At 38.3% G+C, this 19,595-nt stretch overlaps 2 protein-coding genes across 2 annotated transcripts; both read right to left on the bottom strand.

The window, feature by feature from the left end:
* Window positions 1–1,623: 1,623 nt before the first annotated feature.
* On the bottom strand, window positions 1,624–3,522 carry LOC121055352 (G-type lectin S-receptor-like serine/threonine-protein kinase At2g19130). Its single transcript, XM_040527746.1, has one exon. It carries the CDS (start codon window positions 3,508–3,510, stop codon window positions 1,966–1,968), a length of 1,545 nt encoding a protein of 514 aa, XP_040383680.1. The 5' UTR covers window positions 3,511–3,522; the 3' UTR covers window positions 1,624–1,965.
* A 133-nt stretch (window positions 3,523–3,655) lies between these two features.
* On the bottom strand, window positions 3,656–7,274 carry LOC102700673 (S-locus-specific glycoprotein S13-like). Its single transcript, XM_040526006.1, has 3 exons — window positions 7,082–7,274; window positions 3,776–4,175; window positions 3,656–3,680 (listed from the first exon to the last, which is right to left on the bottom strand). The coding sequence occupies exons 1-3, from the start codon at window positions 7,272–7,274 to the stop codon at window positions 3,656–3,658; spliced, it is 618 nt and encodes a 205-aa protein (XP_040381940.1).
* Between the last annotated feature and the right edge of the window lie 12,321 nt (window positions 7,275–19,595).

The raw sequence follows: 19,595 nt of genomic DNA, 5'->3' as shown, positions 1-19,595 counted from the left end.
CGAGGGATCAACAAGTTACCAGACCTGCGTGGTAACGCCCCCCAAAAACTCTTTTTTCTCACCTACTGAACACGCCTTTTCTATTTTTCCTCGCATCCACATAACATCTGCTTTTCACATCAGCTAACTGTGGTCAAAACTCGAATGGCATATTTACTTTAGGAAATAAAAAGTTTTAGAGCAATGCAGCTGATTCTGAAGATCAAACCAGGCATCCTAAGATAAACAGAAACCCACCAACCATTCTAAAAGATCAACATAAGACAGACAATTATGCTTGAAACAGAATAATCTTATGCCTGCCTAATAAAGAGAAGACCAACACAATATATTGGAAATAGAGTAATCTTCTTAGGCCTGCCTAATGTGATGCCTCCTCAGTGTGAAGAAGTTGGAGCGCTGAGCAAGAATATGCAGGTACCACGGGATAGGAGGAACACTGATATCTGCTAATCCTTCTTGAATCTGGACAATCTCTCCCATCATTGGCCTTTTGTTATCATCATCTTGGACACACCAGCAAGCCACCTTGCATACCCTCACCACCTCATCTAAATTAGCATCCACGCCTAGCTCTGGATGTAGCAAGTCCTGAATCTTTCCTTCTGAGAGTCTCATTGCCACTAGCACAGGAAAGAATGTCTCTACACCTTGCCGATGACAATCTGTGTTTCGCTTTCCTGATATGATCTCGAAAAGCATCATTCCGTAGCTGAAAACATCCACTTTCGTGGTTATAGCAGAGATCAAAAGGGCATTTCCAGAGTCGTACAAAGGAAATCGCTAGGGGGCATGTACTAGCTCGATAAATTAAGCACTGGTTTAGTTTGAGGTTAAAATCGGTCTTACCATTTTTCCGAAAAAAAATCGGTCTTACCAAACGTACCTATATGCAATTTTATATAGATATATTTTGGTAAGGGCCAATTTCGATTTCAAACCCAATCAGCCGTAAGAACCAACGGTGAAACACATGTATGCTTTGTTAGCTAATGAGATATATACACGAGTACACGACATAGATACCACAGCGTCACGGCAACGGCATTACTGCAACTAAACTCTGCAAAGCGCAATCTGGTTACGAGTAGATGAAAGAGCACATAAACCGAAGAGAGAAGAGGAAGAAAGGCTGGGGACTGGTGCCCCCAACTGTATCCCCTCGCGTGGCGGCGCTGCATCGCCAAGGAGCCTGGCGTGGCAAGCCCAGGATCAACTTTACCACGGTAGCCATTCGCCCGCCACGGGGGCAGGTCTGTCACGCTAGATCACCTGGTGTGGCTGCTTTATTTAGCCATGCCAATGTTCCATTTTAAAAATATTTGCCTCCGGGATTTATTAAAAAAATTACTATGAAAAAAGTTTATTTAATAAAAAAATTTCTCTCAGTAATGATGGTCAGACAAACTATACTCCCACGTTCCTATATATTTGACGCCGTTGATTTTTTATACAAGTTTGACTATGCATCTTATTTAAAAAAGTTACATAATTATTAATTATTTTTATATCATTTTATTTATTGTTAAATATACTTTATGCATATATATTGCTTTATATATTTGACAATTTTTTTAATAAGACGAATAGTCAAACGTGTATAAAAAAATCAGCGGAGTCAAACATTTAGGGACATGGGAGTAATTAATGGTGGCCTGATAGTATAGGAGAATAGCCGGCGGAACCAAGCCAATTTAGATAGAAGCACCGTATGTATCCAAAAGTTCACAAAAAATATAAATAGCAATGTCCTTTCAAATATCCTATAAATCCCTAGAAAAGGGAGTTCTTGAAGGACACCGACCAGAAATTGGAAACAAAAATTAATATCATTTACAATGTAGCTCTCTCTCTCTGCCTCGAGATAAACATGAACTGAAGTATGCACATATGCTCTAACAGCTCAAAAGAAGCACAATTCCAACCCAATAAAAAGGTAGACCCGAACCCTGCAAGTGACATGATCTAATGTACCTCGGGTGACGAGAACAATGAGCGCTCGGCAACATATTGCAGGCACCTTGGAACAGGAGGCAAACTGATGTCTACCAATCCTTCCAGAATTTGGACAACTTCTCCCATTGTAGGCCTCGAGTTTTCATCGTCTTGGACACACCAACAGGCGACCTTGCAAGCCGTCTCCACTTCATTGAAGTCAGCGTTAGCAGTCAATTCAGAATCTAACAACGCCTGAACATTCCCTTCAGGGAGCTCCTTTGCTATTAGCACAGGCAAGAAGGTTTCTGCACTTTGCTCACTCTGCTCTAAGTTCCTTTTTCCTGATATTATTTCGAAAAGCATCATCCCGTAGCTAAAAACATCTGCCTTTGCAGTGATGGCCGTTCCACTTATCCATTCAGGAGCAAGATAGCCTACAGTACCTCTCATTGTAGTCAACACCCTGCTGAAATCCCTTCCAACGAGTTTGGCAAGACCAAAATCAGATATTTTTGGCAAGAAGGATGCATCCAGGAGTACATTTTCTGGCTTGATGTCACAATGTATGATACAGCTCCTGCATTTCTCATGCAAATAAGCCAATCCCTTAGCAACTCCAAGCGCAATTTGGTACCTGGTGCTCCAGCTTAACGCCACTGTATTGCTTCCAAACATGTATCTGTCCAAAGAACCATTTGGCATGAACTCATAAACCAGTATCTTACACGATCGCTCTGAGCAAAAGCCCAATAATTGGATCAGATTCACATGCTGAATGGTACCAGTAGTGCTAACTTCTGCTCGGAATTCCTTGTCTCCCTGAGAAATGCCGTCAAGCCTCTTCACAGCAACAAGTGTTCCATCTGCTAACACTCCTTTATATACAGAACCAAAAGACCCTTTGCCCAATCTCTCAGAGAAGTTTCTTGTCACATTTTGTAGATCTCTATATTTGAACAGAATTAATGAACCATCAACTTTGTTCACAGAGCTAAATCTGCGAGCTCTCCTAATCAAGCATAAGGCCACAAGCACAATAAAGGGAACAGAAACACCTACGACAATTGCAGCCTTAGTGAGTGCCGTCCTTGTTCTACTTGGGCTGGAGAATTCTGATGCTGCTAGCCTAATATATATGCTTTGCCCAAGTGAACTGTCTGTAGGACTTACCAGATTGATTAAATCTCCATACCATAAAGAACACCTGTCACCATATGAATAAGCAGTACAGGTGCAATTGTTCAGACAGTCCTGCTTGCATTCATCATCGCTAGCAGCTGCTATGCTCCTGGCGCTATCAGGCAGATTAGCAATAGCAAGCGCGTAAAACCCATCGACCTTTTCCTTTCTGGAGCTGCTGCCAGCACACGGTAGTCCAACATTTCTCGTGCAGCCTTCACTCGAATTACCATACAACCGATCACCCCCATACTGCTGGCTGAAGCCCCTGATACAGCTGCAGAAGGTGAACGCGTTCTCAGTGCAGATGGAAAATTTGCCACAGACGAGATACACACTGCACTGTGCTTTTGGCATCGCCAAGAATGGCACCCAGTCTTGTGCGCTCTCCATCCATGAAACCGCCTTGACCTGGCCTGCAATCTCCATAGAAAACATTGCAGTTATCATGGACTCATTAGTCCGGTACATGAAGTAGTTTTCTTGGTCATCGTTCACATAGTCATAAGTTAGCAGTGATTTTGGGTACAAGGCCATCTCAGGCACCCTGGAAAATATGGTTCCTGTCCAACTGCCAGTGGTCCAATAGTCTTCAGAATTGTTCCATCTGTAGAGGAATTGGTTGCTGCCACCAGCGTCGATCTCAACAGAATAATACCCTGGTGATGGGTCGCTTGAGGTTTTCCATGAGACTAAGCGCCTGTTCAGACCAGTGATCTTGTTCCATCCAAGCTTGGCCCCTGGTAGCCAAACATTGGTGGGTTCGTCAAAACTTTGCCATAAGAAGTTGGTGGGGTTGGATGCTAATGTCAGCACAAAGTTGCCTGTGTCTAGGATGACACCAATGGTAAGATTAGAAGTGTTGCTGGTGATGTTAGTGAACCAGATGGGAGAATTGAGCTGATCGTACAAGACCATGTTTCCATCCTCTGAAATTCCCAGCTTGGATGACTTTGGATCAGAGATTGGAGCCACTCTATTGGCTACCCAGACAGGTGTGAACTTTGGTACCTTGTTGAACCAAACTGCAAGGTACCACTTATCAGGTGCTCCCCCAGCTGACAAAGAAAAGATATGTTAATCCACCTTTCAGGATGGCAGAAATAATATCTAGATATCTCTATTTAAAAATATCTTAGATGTCAAAGTTTGCAACGACGTTGTGCTCCTGTGCGGAGGCGACTAGGCTAGTACACCCATGAGCATCACAAGCATAAGGGTGTGATTTTTCTTGCTGAAAGATAGGAAATAAAATATTTTGATTTTGTAAATGCTATTTAATGATGTAAACTATAAAATTAACTATTACAAAGTTAAAAAAACATACTTTAAGAGATGAGATGATGCACTTCTAGTTCTATATAGAACTTTTTTTTAAAAAAATAAATCATTTAACGGTTCAAGAATCATATGCAAAAAACCTAAGGAAATATCTAAGGAAAAGCTAAGAAAAGAAGGCGACCTAAGGCTCGCACTCATGTACCCGCCCCGATTTCTCTCCCATTAGAATTATTTATTTACTTTATATATAGTAAAAATAATTATTAAATAATCAAGTTATAAGTTTAAAATTGGCTAAAAATTTTAAGGCTGAATGTTTCAAATTTGATTTGAAAATTTCAAGATCTGGATAGAGTGTTTAAAATTTTGAGTTGAAAGTTTCAATTGTACAAAGTTTACTCACTTTTTAAAAAAATTGAAACAAATTTTTTAATAGAAATCTCTATTACAAATTTTGCTTGAATTTTAAAGATATTCTTAAATAAAAATTATAAACAAAATTTGAACCCTATCAAAAATTTCAAAAATAATTTTGGAAAATTTTCACTTAATAGGAAATACACAGTCAATTGATTGGGTGATTGGGTCCATACTGCCCAGCACATCTTCGTGACGTGAGGAGTGTGCACTATCACAGCTTTTCGATTGATAGAGGATAAGATAACTTATCCTGACACGAAAAACGTAATAATAGATTAGTATATAATTAATTAATTATTTATTATTAAAAAAATAATAAATAGATTAATATGATTTTTAGAACAACTTTTCTATAATTTTTTTTAAAAAATACACCGTTTAGCAGTTCGGGAAACATGTGCACGGAAAACGAGAGGATAAGTTAACTTATATGGGGAACAAATGCAGCCTAGGATGGTTACTGCAATTTTTTATTTTTTATTTATTAAATAATTCACAAAATTGATTTTTTTATTTTAAAAAATCATAGTTCTAAACTCCCGTCGCCCTTTAGAAGGGCGAAAAGCCTACATGGTACATGACACAATGGATGGCAGTGAAGGTGATGATGGCGCATGGCGAATTTTTGCGTTTGGCCCCTTGCCACCTTGGTTTTATGCAAAATGCAAAATTTTTCCTCACGCCCAAGAACTTTTCGATTAAACCGCAGTTATATATATATATATAAATATATAATGTATATAATTGTTTAATCACAAGTACTACCTTGACTCAGGGTTGAATCCTCATAGGAGCATATTTTCTCCTATTTTTGCTCAAGAGAGGAAAGATGACCACTGAGCCAAGGTAGTTTTTGTAATTAAATAATTACATATGTTATACATATATGTATCAAATTATAATTTGCCCCTTACCATCCTGTCAGGAGCCAAATTACAAAATTACCCTCGCGCCATGTGTCACGTAGGTTTTCCACCCTCCTAGGGGTGGCAGGAGGTTAGACCTATGATATTTTCAAAAAAAATAATTTTTAAATTATTTAATAAATAAAATTAAAAATCTAAAAAAATCTGGCTACTTCTATTGTGGTCAGCCAATATGGCCCACAAGGATAATTTCGTGTTGTTTTGGTTTCAGATCAAAGTTGGTCTTACCAAAATGTGCCTACGTGAAATTTTTGTCATTGCCGATATTAGGTAAGGTAATGTTGCATTTGGCTTGAGGTCAAAATGAGACACACTAGCAAAAGACCTCACTAAAGTTTAATACCAATTGCCAAGCCAAATCTTTGAAAAACACTACTGTTTGAGCCGGTGACCAAATTTGGCTTCAAACCAAAATGACCCTTCTATTCGGACTTTTTTTATTACTTGGACTTTGAATATAAACACGCTTCCTCTACGCACATGATCATGTAAGATTTACAAAAAAAAAAAAAGATAGGTGTGCCTGCTGGTAAACTATTTAATTAAATGACTTCTTAAGTAGATAATTAATTAAAAAAGATTGTTAGAATTTTAGTGATTAACTCAGCTAAAATCCTATAAAGTCTAAATTAATTAATTGAACATGTGGACATTAATGCCCCTCTTTTTATACCTTGATGGCCCAAGGCGTGATGTCGTGGATAAGTTGAGTTCTAGAGTTGAGGTGGGGACAAAAAGGGGTTGGAGGTAATAGAAGGTATAATTTCTCTAGCCTTATGATGGTCAGGGAGGCGGTGGCAAGATTAGCTGTAAGATAAAAGGATAGTAGTGTTACTAAAGCCACAAGATTGGGTTAGGGTGACAGGTATAGAGAGCTACAAAAGACAGGAAAAACCGGTAAAGTAGGTACACAGGTATAGAGAGCTACAAAAGACAGGAAAAACCGGTAGAGTAGGTACATCTCAGACCTGAGAGGAGTTGTGTGGAATGGGGTAATATTGTGTGGGATGAGAATATCACAAACACATTTTTGATTAGGAAGAAACATGTTGTGTGGAGAAGAGGAAGAAAATATGGTTTTGATGTGCTATAGCTATATTAATCTTGACATAATTTAAACCATTGAAAACCCACTATAAAATTTGAAACTTATATGTTACTGAGAAATAGACAGTGGCTTAATTAATTACAGGACATGAAACTTGCTCTTTCAACTCTTATTAAAGCTTAGTGTACAAAATAAAGCCATAGAGCCAAATGCACCCTTCTGCAAACGGTTGCTACTTGGTAATCCATGCTATATTGCTATGCTAAGCTAGCTAAAGTCAGATAGTTACCCGGCTTGAAGAATCCCACGGCGAACTTGCCGCCCTGAGAGACCAGCCTCCGATCGCCGGAGAGCGGCTGGCTCCGGGAGACGGTGTCGGTCGCCTGTGAAAGGAGGGGAGTGACGATGCCGCTGGCGGCGGCCAGGAGCAGCAGGAGGTAGCAAGGGCGAAGGATACCCAAGGCGACAACTGTTGCAGCCATTGATGCCGGAGCACCAAACGGGAATGGCAAATGTATAGCTGTAATGGGTTGCTACTAGTAGTAGTTATGCTGGTACTGAGTAGAGCAAGTTAAGTTAAATAGTACACCTAACGGCTGGCTCTAATTTATTTATAGTTAATCTAATAATTAATTTATACAATAGCTAGCTATATAACATATACTGTTATATCTCGTATGTCATACACACTGTGTCTTGAAGTCCGTGTTGTAGCTGTCTATAAATTTACAGCTCACTGCTCTTCTTTCTCGTCTTTTATCTTTTTAAAATATGTTTATAGCTGGCTTATACCCTGCTATTGTACCTGCTCTTAGGCCTTGTTTAGTTGCCGAAAATTTTTGGCAAAAGGGTCACGTCGAACGTTTGACGGATGTCGGAAGGGGTTTTCGGACACGAATGAAAAAACGAATTTCACAGCTCGCCTGAAAATTGCGAGATAAATTTTTTGAGCCTAATTAATCTGTCATTAACACATGTTTGTTACTGTAGCACTTATGGCTAATCATGCACTAATTAGGCTCAAAAGATTCGTGTCACGATTTTCTTCATAAGTGTACAATTAGTTTTTATTTTTATCTACGTTTAATGCTTTATTCAAGTGTCCGAAGATTCGATGCGATGTTTTCGAGAGAAGTTATTGGAAACTAGACGGACCTTAATTGATGGTCACCACCGCCATCGTTTTTGTCGTTAATACATGATGAGCAAGTATTCTTTATCTGCTTAGCCGCCCCCCAAGAAAACGAAAGGATTTCTTTATTGACAGGAGAAATTCAACGATGGAATCCATGTGACACAAGCAGCTCCATCTTTTTTACTTTTAATTATACTTATATGTTAATTTAAATTTTATTTATAATTTTAGAAAGTTTTTGAGATTTTTTATCGTGATTTATTTTTCACACTTAACTTTCAGATAGATTGTAAGAACACGTATATAAAAGCTTTATTCATAATTATTTTTTATTTACAAATACATCATTGACTATTTAAAAAAAGCCAAACAATTATCCTAAATTGTTCTTAGCAGGTTTACAAAACCGTGGGAACTATTTAAACCCTCCCTCACCCCCCACACACACTCACACTGTTACAACAAAAACCACGGTTAAATAGTATAAACATACCAAATTTAACCAAAATTTTAATTTTTTAGAAAAACTTTAGTTGAATTTATGGTGCTTACCATGGTTTTACTACTACCCATCAGCGGCAACCATACGATTTTGTAAGTCCTACCCACTAGCGCACGGTAGTGCGATTACCTTGTGGTTATGTAAACCATATTTCTAAGTTATGACCAAGTTGCGTATCAACGCACTCAAATTAATTTCAGTTCTCATCCGAGGCAAATCAATCAAGAGTCAATCACACCATCATTTAACGCTATCAATTAACCCTACAAGGCCATCTTTGGTTTATAGGAGGAACAGAATGTAGAAAAATTCCAGTGAAAGGCTTTGAAACAAAGGGCTGAAGCATATTATTTTCTTTGATTTTTTAAGAAAAATAATGAACAGTCCTATAGACATTTGGGAGCCAAGTAAGTAAGAAATTCATCCTCTTGGAAAATTTTATCCAAGTAAGTAAAAAATTCACCCTCTTGGAAAATTTTATTTCAACCTATATAATTTTAAAGGAGCCTAAATTTGATATAGAGAGATGTTGATGGACGAATTTAAACAAGCCTATTTGTACCTACGGAGATCTACCTGCGGTTACCGCACATATGTCACGCAGATATTCCATCGATTTGTTTGGTTTAAGTCTACGTCTAACTGATCTGTATATGTATACTGGCTTTTGTTGTACCAAATTTCATCGCATTTAAACTAACGGTCCCATGTTTTCGCTTCTATTTATACTAGAATTTAAATTTTTTACATTAAATTCAAAGCAGATTTTGCAGTTTTTTATTATAGTTTATTTTCTAACTTTGATTGTTTTTATTGCTAGGAACACATATAAAAGTTTTATTCATAAATTATTTTTTATTTGCAAATATGACATTTGGTTTTTTTCTTAATAAAGCAAACAATCAGCCCCTAATATGGATGCATGTAAATAAATACTCCCTCCATATTTTTTTTATATGACACTATTGACTTTTGAATCTATGTTTGATCGTTTGTCTTATTCAAAGTTTATATCCAAATATGCAAAATTATAAGACATGCTTAAAGCTCTTATAATAATAAATCATATTATAACAAAATAATCAATAATTATACAATTTTTTGAATAAGACATATGGTCAAACGTGGAATAAAAAGTCAACGGTGTCATATAAAAAATACAAGGGAGTAGTATATCTACTCTTCTAATTACAAATATGCCATCGATTATTTTCTTGAAGAAAATAAACCATCACTCCAAGCAGTTCTTAGCAGGGTTTACAAAATGACGGGAACTGTTAAACACCCCACCGTAACAGCGAAAGCCACGGTTAAATAGTACGAATCTAGCAAATTTAACTAAAATGTTAAATTATTTTTAAATTTTATTTGAATTTAGGGTGGTTGCGGTGGTTTTACCGCTACCCATCAGCAGCAACCGCACGGTGTAATAAACCCTACCCGTCGACAGTAGTGCGATTATCCTGTGGTTATGTAAACCCTGTTTCTGAGTTATGACCAAGCTGCATATCAATATTCAAATTAATGTCAGTTCTCATCAGAGGCAAATCAATCAAGACTCAATGACACCATCATTTAACGCTATCAATTAACCCTACAAGGCCATCTTTGGTTTATAGGAAGAACAGAGTATAGAAAAATTCCAGTGAGAGGCTTTGAAACAAAGGGCTGATACATATTAATTTCTTTGATTTTTTTAGCAAAAGAATGAATATTCCTATAGACATTTGGAGGGAAGTAAGAAATGCACCCTCTTGGGGAATTTCCCTTCAACACATCTAATTTTAAAGGAGCCCTAAATTTGAATGTACGGAGAGATGTTGATGGACGAATTTAAACAAGTCTATTAGCACCTACGGAGATCTACCTGTGGTCACCGCACATATGTAGTACACGCAGATATTCCGTCCATCTGTTTGGTCCAAGTCTATGGCCGCGTCAGGCTAGGGAGGGGGAGTGGGTTAGTTACCCAGCATAAAAAACGCAGTAATAGATTAGTGCATGATTAATTAATTATTAAAGATATAAAATAGATTAATATAATTTTTTAAACAATTTTTCTATAGAAAATTTTTGTAAGACAAACACCGTTTAGCAGTTCAGTAAACGTGCGCGCGAAAAACAAAGGGTTAAGATAACTTGTCCGGGCTGCAGAACGCGGCCTAAGTAGTCTAACTGATCTGTGTATGTACGCTGACTTTTGTTGTACCAAATTTCATCACCTATGACCCACATTTTCGCATATGCTTCTGCTTATACGACAAAATTTAAATTTTTAATCTTAAATTCGGGGTATATTTTGGGGGTTTTTTTTATTGTAGTTTATTTTCTAGTCTTAGCTTTTAGATCGCTAAGAACATATATAAAAATTTTATTTACAGATATGTCATTTGATGTTTTTTCTGAATATACTAGACAATCACCCCTAATATGCACACATGTAAATATATATACTATATCTACTCTTCTAGTTATAGAATATTCTATATCTAGGCTGCTAACTATTGAATTCCATGTCGTTCCCTATTTTATTCTCTATCGCTAATAAAACTATACTCTTTTAGTTTAAGGATATTTTGTGGTATACCAAAAGTATTTTACACCATCCATTGCTCATTGATCCAAGAGCTAGTATTATTCTTACATGGATGATAAAACATCATTTATTACCATTTAATTGTTATTGGAGGTAATTGTTGTAAACTCATAAGGATGCATGAATGTTTCCTTAATTGGGTTTTAAAATTCGTAATTCTATGACATAAAAATAAACACACCCATTTTTAAAGATGATTGACTTCTTTTTCAAATTAGTAATATTGTGTGTAAAAGGAAAATTTAAAGCTTCAAAGTTATATGCATTTAAATCTTAAATGGGAATTATTTAAAATATCTACTCAGATACATACGATTAAAATTTAATAAGGTACTATCTATGTTTTGATAAAAATATTCAAATATTTTGAAGTTCAAAACAAATTTTATTTCTGTATCATGTATAATTTTTTGGATTTAAAACTACCATTTATTTGTTTTATAAAGTTCAATAATTTTGCACATTTCTTGCTTGGATCGTTTAAATTTAGAAAGCATGATTATGCACATTAATGCTTTCATTAGATGTTGTCTTTTATTAATTAGAATGTGAAAATACACAAATTAAAATCAATGATGAAGATTGATTGTTAGTTCAGGGAGGCAAGATGAAGCATCCTAAAGAGCTTTTTAGTTTATAGTTGCAGTCATCATGTACTCAATTAACTCACTCCGTCCATAAATAAGTAAACGTCTAGAGTATTATTTTTTCCCTAATGTATCCTTACGATACTTGCTATCGACATAATTATATTATCAGTATCATCATCAGTAAAAAATCTTGAGGGTTGATATAGAGTTCTACTACAAGTAGAATGATTACTATTTCCCTGCTAGTATAAAAAATTGATTCATTGAATTAGAAAAATAAATGTTTTAGATTAGTTTTACCATATGTAGAGAATATTGTAAAACAACTCTTTCTCCTATCACCCTTTATTCCAATTTTTCCCATCTTACACGGTCCCAACCATCCTACTCTCGACTAGAACTTAATACCAAGAAGCATCTAGATCTTTGCTCTTCCCCGGTAATTTAACTTTCAAATCTTAAAATTGAGCATACATCGAGTAGTACTTTTGTTATGAATAAGTCCACTTTAGGTCCTTCATATTTATGCCTAGCTTCAAAACCATCCCTAAGTCCTAATACCAAAAATATTGGACCTCGAACTCGCGAATCCCATCCAATAGAATGGAGAGGTGGTTTTGCTTATACGACATCTCAGTCAACTTGTGGGACCCACCTACCAATCCATATACAAAAATAAAATAAAAACTCTCCCCCCCTCTCTATTTCTTTTCTACTCCTATCAATCGGCGTGACAGTGAACGGTGGCGACGGCGGTAAGGATAGACAAGGGGAGGAGGAGTGGGCCGGTGACAATAAGTGCAGACGAGAGGAAGAGGAGCCAGGCTGGCGACGGCGAGGGTGGACGTGCTCAATTGGTGGTGGCCTTGGACAATGGGTCGAGAGCATGTAGGCACCATTGTGGCGCTAGTACATGAGCAGCTCTTTGTAGGAGGCATGCCAGCCAATGGTGGCATGCAGCTGTAACAGTCACGCCTCCTTCGGGAAGAAACCATAGAAGAAACCGTCGGTGAAGCATAGGCATGGCAGCAGCGTGCAATGCTGGTCGCCAGCTTCTTCATCTTCTCCGTCCTCAATGTGCGAAAGACGATACCAACAATAGTTGATGAGGATAGGGCCCTAGCTCAGCAATGAGGCTCCTCGCCTCCACCCCCTAATCTCATGGACCGCCACTCCCACTTCGCCATCAACGGAGAGAATGAAGAGAAAGATGTGAGAAGGAAGAGAGAGGGGGAGTTTCTTATTTTTATCTTATTTGACTGACAAGTAGGCCTCATAATTTTTTTAAGGTTTCTCTTGCCGACTAAGATGCCAGATATGTAAAACCACCCCTCCATACTACCTAGGACCTCTATTAGATGGGATTAGGAAGTTCGATGTCCAACATTTGGTATTGGGGTTGAGAGACGATTTTAAAACTCAGCGTTAACATGACAAACCTAAAGTGGAGTTATTCCTTTTTATTAATTTAATTTCAAGATTCAAAACTAGCTGTATCAGATATGAATTTTATAAGCCACTGTAATTCAAATTATAACATATGTATTTAGTAGATGATTTGTATTTCAATATTTATGCTAGCAATTATAATACACATATGAGTTGGTGAGTTAGATGTCATAGGATGCACGATCTTAGGTCCATTATAATCACTTAGACATAGATTTCAGCCTTCTACAGACTTATATGTTAATGATTATAATAACACAGTATTATGGTAGAAGATGTGAATCCGTAAGTATATATCAATATTAGAAAGTTACCGTGTAGACTTGAATATAACCGGTCAAAGACAGAATAAGACACCCTACTCCAACACAAAAGTAAGGTAATTAACGGAGAAAGGATGCATAAACAGAAATAAAGAAGAAGAAGATAGAAACCGAAAGTCCTCACCGTTTTGTCTTGCAAAGTTTTTTTTTCTCCGTTTTATCCACCATCAATCCACAAATCAAAAGGTTTTATTATTTTAATACTGCTTTTATTTAGTGATGATGGTCACTTTGGTTTTTCACAACGGAGAGAAAGTATCATGTCCTCCGTGATGTTTTAATAAACGTGTAACCCAGCATTGTTTCCTTTTGGGCTAGATCACCAGTCCAATAACAAACGAACCTACCTAGAGCATGCTATAAGTCGACTAAATGCTGAGGTGGACAAGAGAGAGGAGAAACGGATAGCTTATAGCTGCTAGCTCTGGCATAAGAATTAAAAAACTCTGTAAGAGATACAAGTGGATCTTATATTAGTTATAAACATCTAGTTACTATATAGGTGAGCTAAAAAAATGCTACAAAATCTAACTTATTGGCTATATTATTAGTCTCGCTCTTAAACAACTAGTATACTAGCTTTCGATCTAGTATTCAATGAAAATTAGCTAAGGTATGGGACATAATTATTATGGGAACCCGCGTGGCCCAAAGATCTTTTGTTATTATTCCAGCAGTAATTACGGGTACTATTGCATGATTACTGTCCTTCATAAAGTTTATATATAGATGTATTTATAAATACCATTATCAGGTACAGTAGTAAATTACATCAATCTCACAACTTCATGAACCATCGATATATTTTAGCTTATCTTTCTCCGTACGTATTGGACTATTGAACAGTCTCTAAAAAGAAACAAGAGAGCGGCGGCCACGCGCGACCGCGTGTGTGGAATTCGGATTGCAGCGATGGGAAATTTAGGTGGTGTTTAGTTGCCAAAATTTTTTGGCAAAAACATCACATCGAGCGTTTGACCAGTTGTCGGAAGGGGTTTTTGGACACGAATGAAAAAATGAATTTTATGGCTAGCCTAGAAACCGCGAGACGAATTAATTCGTCATTAGCACATGTTAGTTACTGTAGCATTTATGGCTAATCATAAATTAATTAGGCTCAAAAGATTCGTCTCAAGATTTCTTACATAACTGTGCAATTAGTTTTTTGTTTATCTATGTTTAATATTTTAAATTTAAATATCCAAAAATTCGATGTGATGTTTTTAGAAAAAAAATTTAAAAAACTAAACAAGGCCTTAGGAAAAGCACGCGGAATACGCGGCACCGCCCACCGCGCGTGTTGTCGACTTGGAGTGGGCTCGTGGGGAGGGTGGTAGTGTAGAAGTGTAGAACCGGCAGGCCGTTTCTGTTCCCTTTGACCTTTGAAACGAGGTGGCTGCGTTCTCGCGGAGACCGTGGAGACCGGAGACCACGCACTGCTATGGACTACGCTGACAGGCTGCCAACGTAAGTTCGATGTACAGTGTATGAACTTCTATATACTACTCCGTTTACATATTCAATTGAATCTTTAGAGAATAAGACGAATAGTCAAACATGTATAAAAAAGCCAACGACGTTAAATATTTAGGGACGGAGTGAATAGATCGATACTCAAACTGGTAGAAGAAACCTAATCAAATTTGTTTGTATATTCAATTGAATCTTTACCGATATGATATAGATTCACCACGATCTCACCATGCAGATTTTTTTTTCTTTTTTGATAAATACCGTGGCAATTTCTATCCTCCAAACCAAACTTGGTGTCTTCATCCAAGGTTGTCATAATGATATAATATATGTTAATTCTGAATTATAGTTAACGTCCTATTGTATTTTAGAAGGACAGTTCTCTCAATCTTCCTAAATTTTCATTCTGAATTTTACTTATTTATAAATTGTATTTCCTTTATTTTTCTTTTCCCCTTTAATGTTATTTTGTATGTATTATTTTCATAATGTTTAAAATTTTGGATATTTAAAGATTGTATTTTCTATGGACTCTTCTAGGTATGTCATCTTTACTTGTTTATCTTTTACTGTAATAGAAAAATACACGTACGTTGCAATGTTTGAAGGGAATTTAATGGTAGAGTTAATTTTTTTGTTGCAACGTATGAATATTTTTACTTGTTGAATTTAGAGCAATTTTCTAAACACCTTTCCATAAGCTAGCTCAGGAAGAACAATGGTCAACCTTCAAAAGTTTTGATATCATGGGATTGGAAAACATGAAAAATGTACTCTTCCCACAGCTATCCAAGGAAAAAACAACCGTGGGAAAGGAACAGAATTCTTCGCCTGGATTAGAGATGGACGATATATTAGCCAAAGTTGCTGTTTAATTGGCGTTCTTGCTTAACTTAGTGGCCTGCGAGCTTAGTCAGATGATTAAGCTGAGGACGATCGGTCACTCGAGCGACGCAGTTGTTCACGCCTATTACTCCCGCCGTATTTTTTATGTATGACACCGTTAACTTTTAGAATCACGTTTAACCGTTCGTCTTATTTAAAATTTATATCCAAATATGTAAAATTATAATGCATAATTAAAGTTTCTATAATAATTAATCATATTATAACAAAATAATTAATAATTATATAATTTTTTAAATAAGACAAATGATCAAACGTGGATCTAAAAATCAACGGCGTCATGTAAAAATATAGAGGGAGTACCTCTCAGAGACTCAGAGCACTAAGCGTGCAGACCAAAATTAAGCATGTGTGGAAGAACATGGGCTGCGATGCGAGCATTCGTGTTCGACTCTAACCAGGTGTCGCGCACAGGCACAGCGGATCATCATGGGCTGGGCCCAAAGCTCCACAAGGCGTGGATGCACGTTGTGCTCAAGAAATACATGATGGTGTAGCGAAGGGTGGACGATAGAGTAGAAACAAGCTTGAATTGGGCAAGCCAGGTGTCAGCAAATTGACACGAAGACCGACGATATACCAAATTTTTCGGAGGAAACGTATTTTAATTTTTACAAAGAAAAATATTCGTGCGTTGCATCAAGTCAAGTTAATTTCAAATATATAAACTAAAATAGATTAGAAAATAAGTTTTGAAAATAAATTGTCTCGAGTCAGAAATAGTAAATTGATCAACATATGATTAATTTGGAAAGTTTACATTGCATCCAAAAGATAAAAATTAAAAATAATTAATTGTGATTAACATCATAAATAAATTAAATAAAATAGGTGGTCTTTCAGCCGCGAAAGAAGACAGAGGCATACTAAAACATGTTAACTAAGTTCTCCGAGTCCTACCTTTGATCTTTATAGTTGATGAGAATATTTAACTTTAAGCGGTGCACAGTGACCGCTATCGAGAACCTTTTAATTTTAACTTTTTTCCTTTCTCCTTATTTCCTTTTCTTTTCTCTTTTTTCTTTTTTTCTTTTTTTTCTTTCTTTATCATTTCTTGTTTTCTTATCTATTCTTTTTCGTTTCTTCTCCCCCTTGCAAGCCTTACGCAATATTTAAATTGAACGTGAATTTTACATCCTATTTAGGTAAAACATCTGCTTGATTATTATTTAAAAAACAGAAAACACCATATCATTACGCTATTTTTTCAGCTTGTATATAGCGTGAAAAAGTCCCAACCACAGTGGAGTAACTAAGGTCATACATAATACAAGTCACACATATGAGTGATCTCATATGCCACATCTACCAAGGCTACACATGTAAAATAGACTTCTCTTCTAGTCGAGAGTGACTCCAGTAGTGCCCTTAGCTTTTATGTCAGCCTTTAATATTTTTGATATTAGTCCTTATGACCTTATCAATTTACAAAAAAGTCCAAAGCTTTATTAACAACACCCTAAAATCTACAAAATAATATAAAATATCTCCCTCAACACCCCTCTCCCGCTCTCTCCTCTTTCCCCACTAGCCTTTTCCCCTCACCTAGCTCCGGCGACGAGATCCACTGCCGCTAACTTCTTCCCCTCCCTGTTATTGGTCTCTCTGTTCTCCCCTTCTCCCGCCACCAGAGTCACGCCTCAACTCTTCCCATTACACAACCCCGAGGCGAAGCCATAGTGTGCCTGGCTAGGCGCCCCAACAAGGCTCAAGGAGGGTGAGCTCGACAGCGGTGGCGGAGCCCTCGGGCGGAGCTCGCCGGCGCGGCGGTCGGGGGCGCCGGATCTCGGCGGCGGCGGCGATCTCGGGCGGGGCGCGGGAGCTCGGCGATGAGGGATCTCGGTGGCGGCGGCGGCGGCGTCCCTGAGCCCTCGAGCGGGGCGCGGCGCGGCGGAACTCGCCGGCGCTGGATCTCGGCGGCGTGGTGGTCTCCGGCGTCTTCGTCTCGTCATCGAGCTTGGTGTCGGTGGATCTGAGCCCGAGTGGCGGCGGGGCTACCTCGGCGACGACCTTGGAGCATTCCTCTTCTCCCTATTTTTTTTGGTTTCACTGATAAAGTTCTGACAGAGCTACCGTCTCCCGCAAAGGGGACGTGCCCCTCCCCAAGACCATGGTCCATAGGCAACTATCATGCGTGCTCCGACGTGGTGGACTAGAGTCACGTACCACCTCAGAGCATAGTGCATGCTCTTAGATGCGATCAAATCCGACGATGCTATGGGCGGTGTGGATCAAGGTGCTAGGATAGGTCTTGGCAGCAGACTAGCAGAGGCCAACGGAGCTACTAGGATACCGGCAACGGGGTGCTGGGGCGGATCTTGGCCGCGGTGGCCCGTGAGGCTTCCAGGAGGCATGTCGTAGGCCAACAAGGCTTCGCTGTGTTGTAGCGTGGGCTCAAACCTCTAGAGCGCTCGCTTGCACATTTATCTGGCGAGGACCATGTGTATTTGACTTCTCCAGAGTGAGGCATCTCGACCTTGCAGAGGACGCGTGAAGCCTGCAGAAGATATATGTTTCCTTCCGTCTCTCCTCCACCTCGGCTCAAAACGAACATGTTTGGATGAAACCGTTCGCCGAAGTGGAGCATTGTGCTTCGCCTTACGTACTCAATCCAGGTTGCATCTCTTGTCTCCGATGAATCGCTGTTCATGTAATCTGTACCATACGTGTACTCCACTGTGGTTGCCCTGCTCAGATTACACAGCGGGCAATAGCTCGATCGCTGCCTGCATGCCTCGCTACTCGCTAGCTCCTCCGAGGCTGCTACTGCTTCTGCAGCCAGCCATCAGCCGTCAGATCAGTGCTACCCTGCTACAGTATACTCCCAGAGTGACAGGGAGGAGCTGTGTGCTAGGGAGCAGGGAGAGACCTCCAGTAGCAATGCAGTAGGGTTGTAGGGCAGTAGGGGTGGTGTTATTGGTACGGCCTGCTGTACCATTGCCTCCTCTCACGAACATGAAGCCTCCCATGGAATGACAAATAGTAAATGATAAAAGTTTTGGTGTCAAAAGTTTTAGCATTGAATTTTTGCAAGTTAGTGTTTAGAGAAATGAAAAAGTTGCCATTTTTTGCAAAAGTGAGAGGTGGTCCGTGTCCCCACATATTTTTTGGTGAAATTTGCTATTCCAGACCGGGGGCAAATCTAGCAAAAAAATAGTAAGGGAGTCTGACCGGATGATCGTATCAGTCTAACATAAATTGAAACATGTTGTCTCATATGTTTTAATTTTTCTAGATATAATTGCTAACATATCCATGGAAGAAATTTGTAGGGGGTATTAGGGGTCTCCATGGTTCCGACGCTGCCGGTAGGAGGGCTGAAGACCCCTCTGCTCACACGCCAGCTCCGCCGCTGGTCCAGACTGCCAAATGTCAAATGCAAAGTTGTCATTTTTTTACCCTAGTGTTTAGATCTATTTTTCCAAAACGTGCTTCAAAATGGTAAAACTTTTGCCATTTTGAAGGATCTATACAGGGCCGAGGCATTTGGAATGGTAAATGACAAATGACAAAAATTTTCATGGCAAAAGTTTTGGCATTGCATTTTTATAAGTTAGTGTTTAGAGGCATGCAAAAGTTGACGTATTTTGTAAAAGTGAGAAGTGGTCCACGTCCCTACACACTTTTTGGTGAAATTTGCTAGTCTAGACTGCCATGCCAAATGCCAAATGTAGAGTTGTCATTTTTTTACCCTAATGTTTAGATCCATTTTACTAAAAAATGTTTTAAAATGACAAAACTTTTACCATTCTGAAGGATATAATCAAAGCCTTGCTACCCCTCGTACTACAGTAAGTACCACGTATATATTTTTAGAATTCAAATTTAC

The sequence above is a fragment of the Oryza brachyantha genome, chromosome 1, assembly GCF_000231095.2.
Source record: "Oryza brachyantha chromosome 1, ObraRS2, whole genome shotgun sequence".
Classification (NCBI taxonomy): domain Eukaryota; kingdom Viridiplantae; phylum Streptophyta; class Magnoliopsida; order Poales; family Poaceae; genus Oryza; species Oryza brachyantha.
This window is presented reverse-complemented; position numbering and strand designations above follow the sequence as displayed.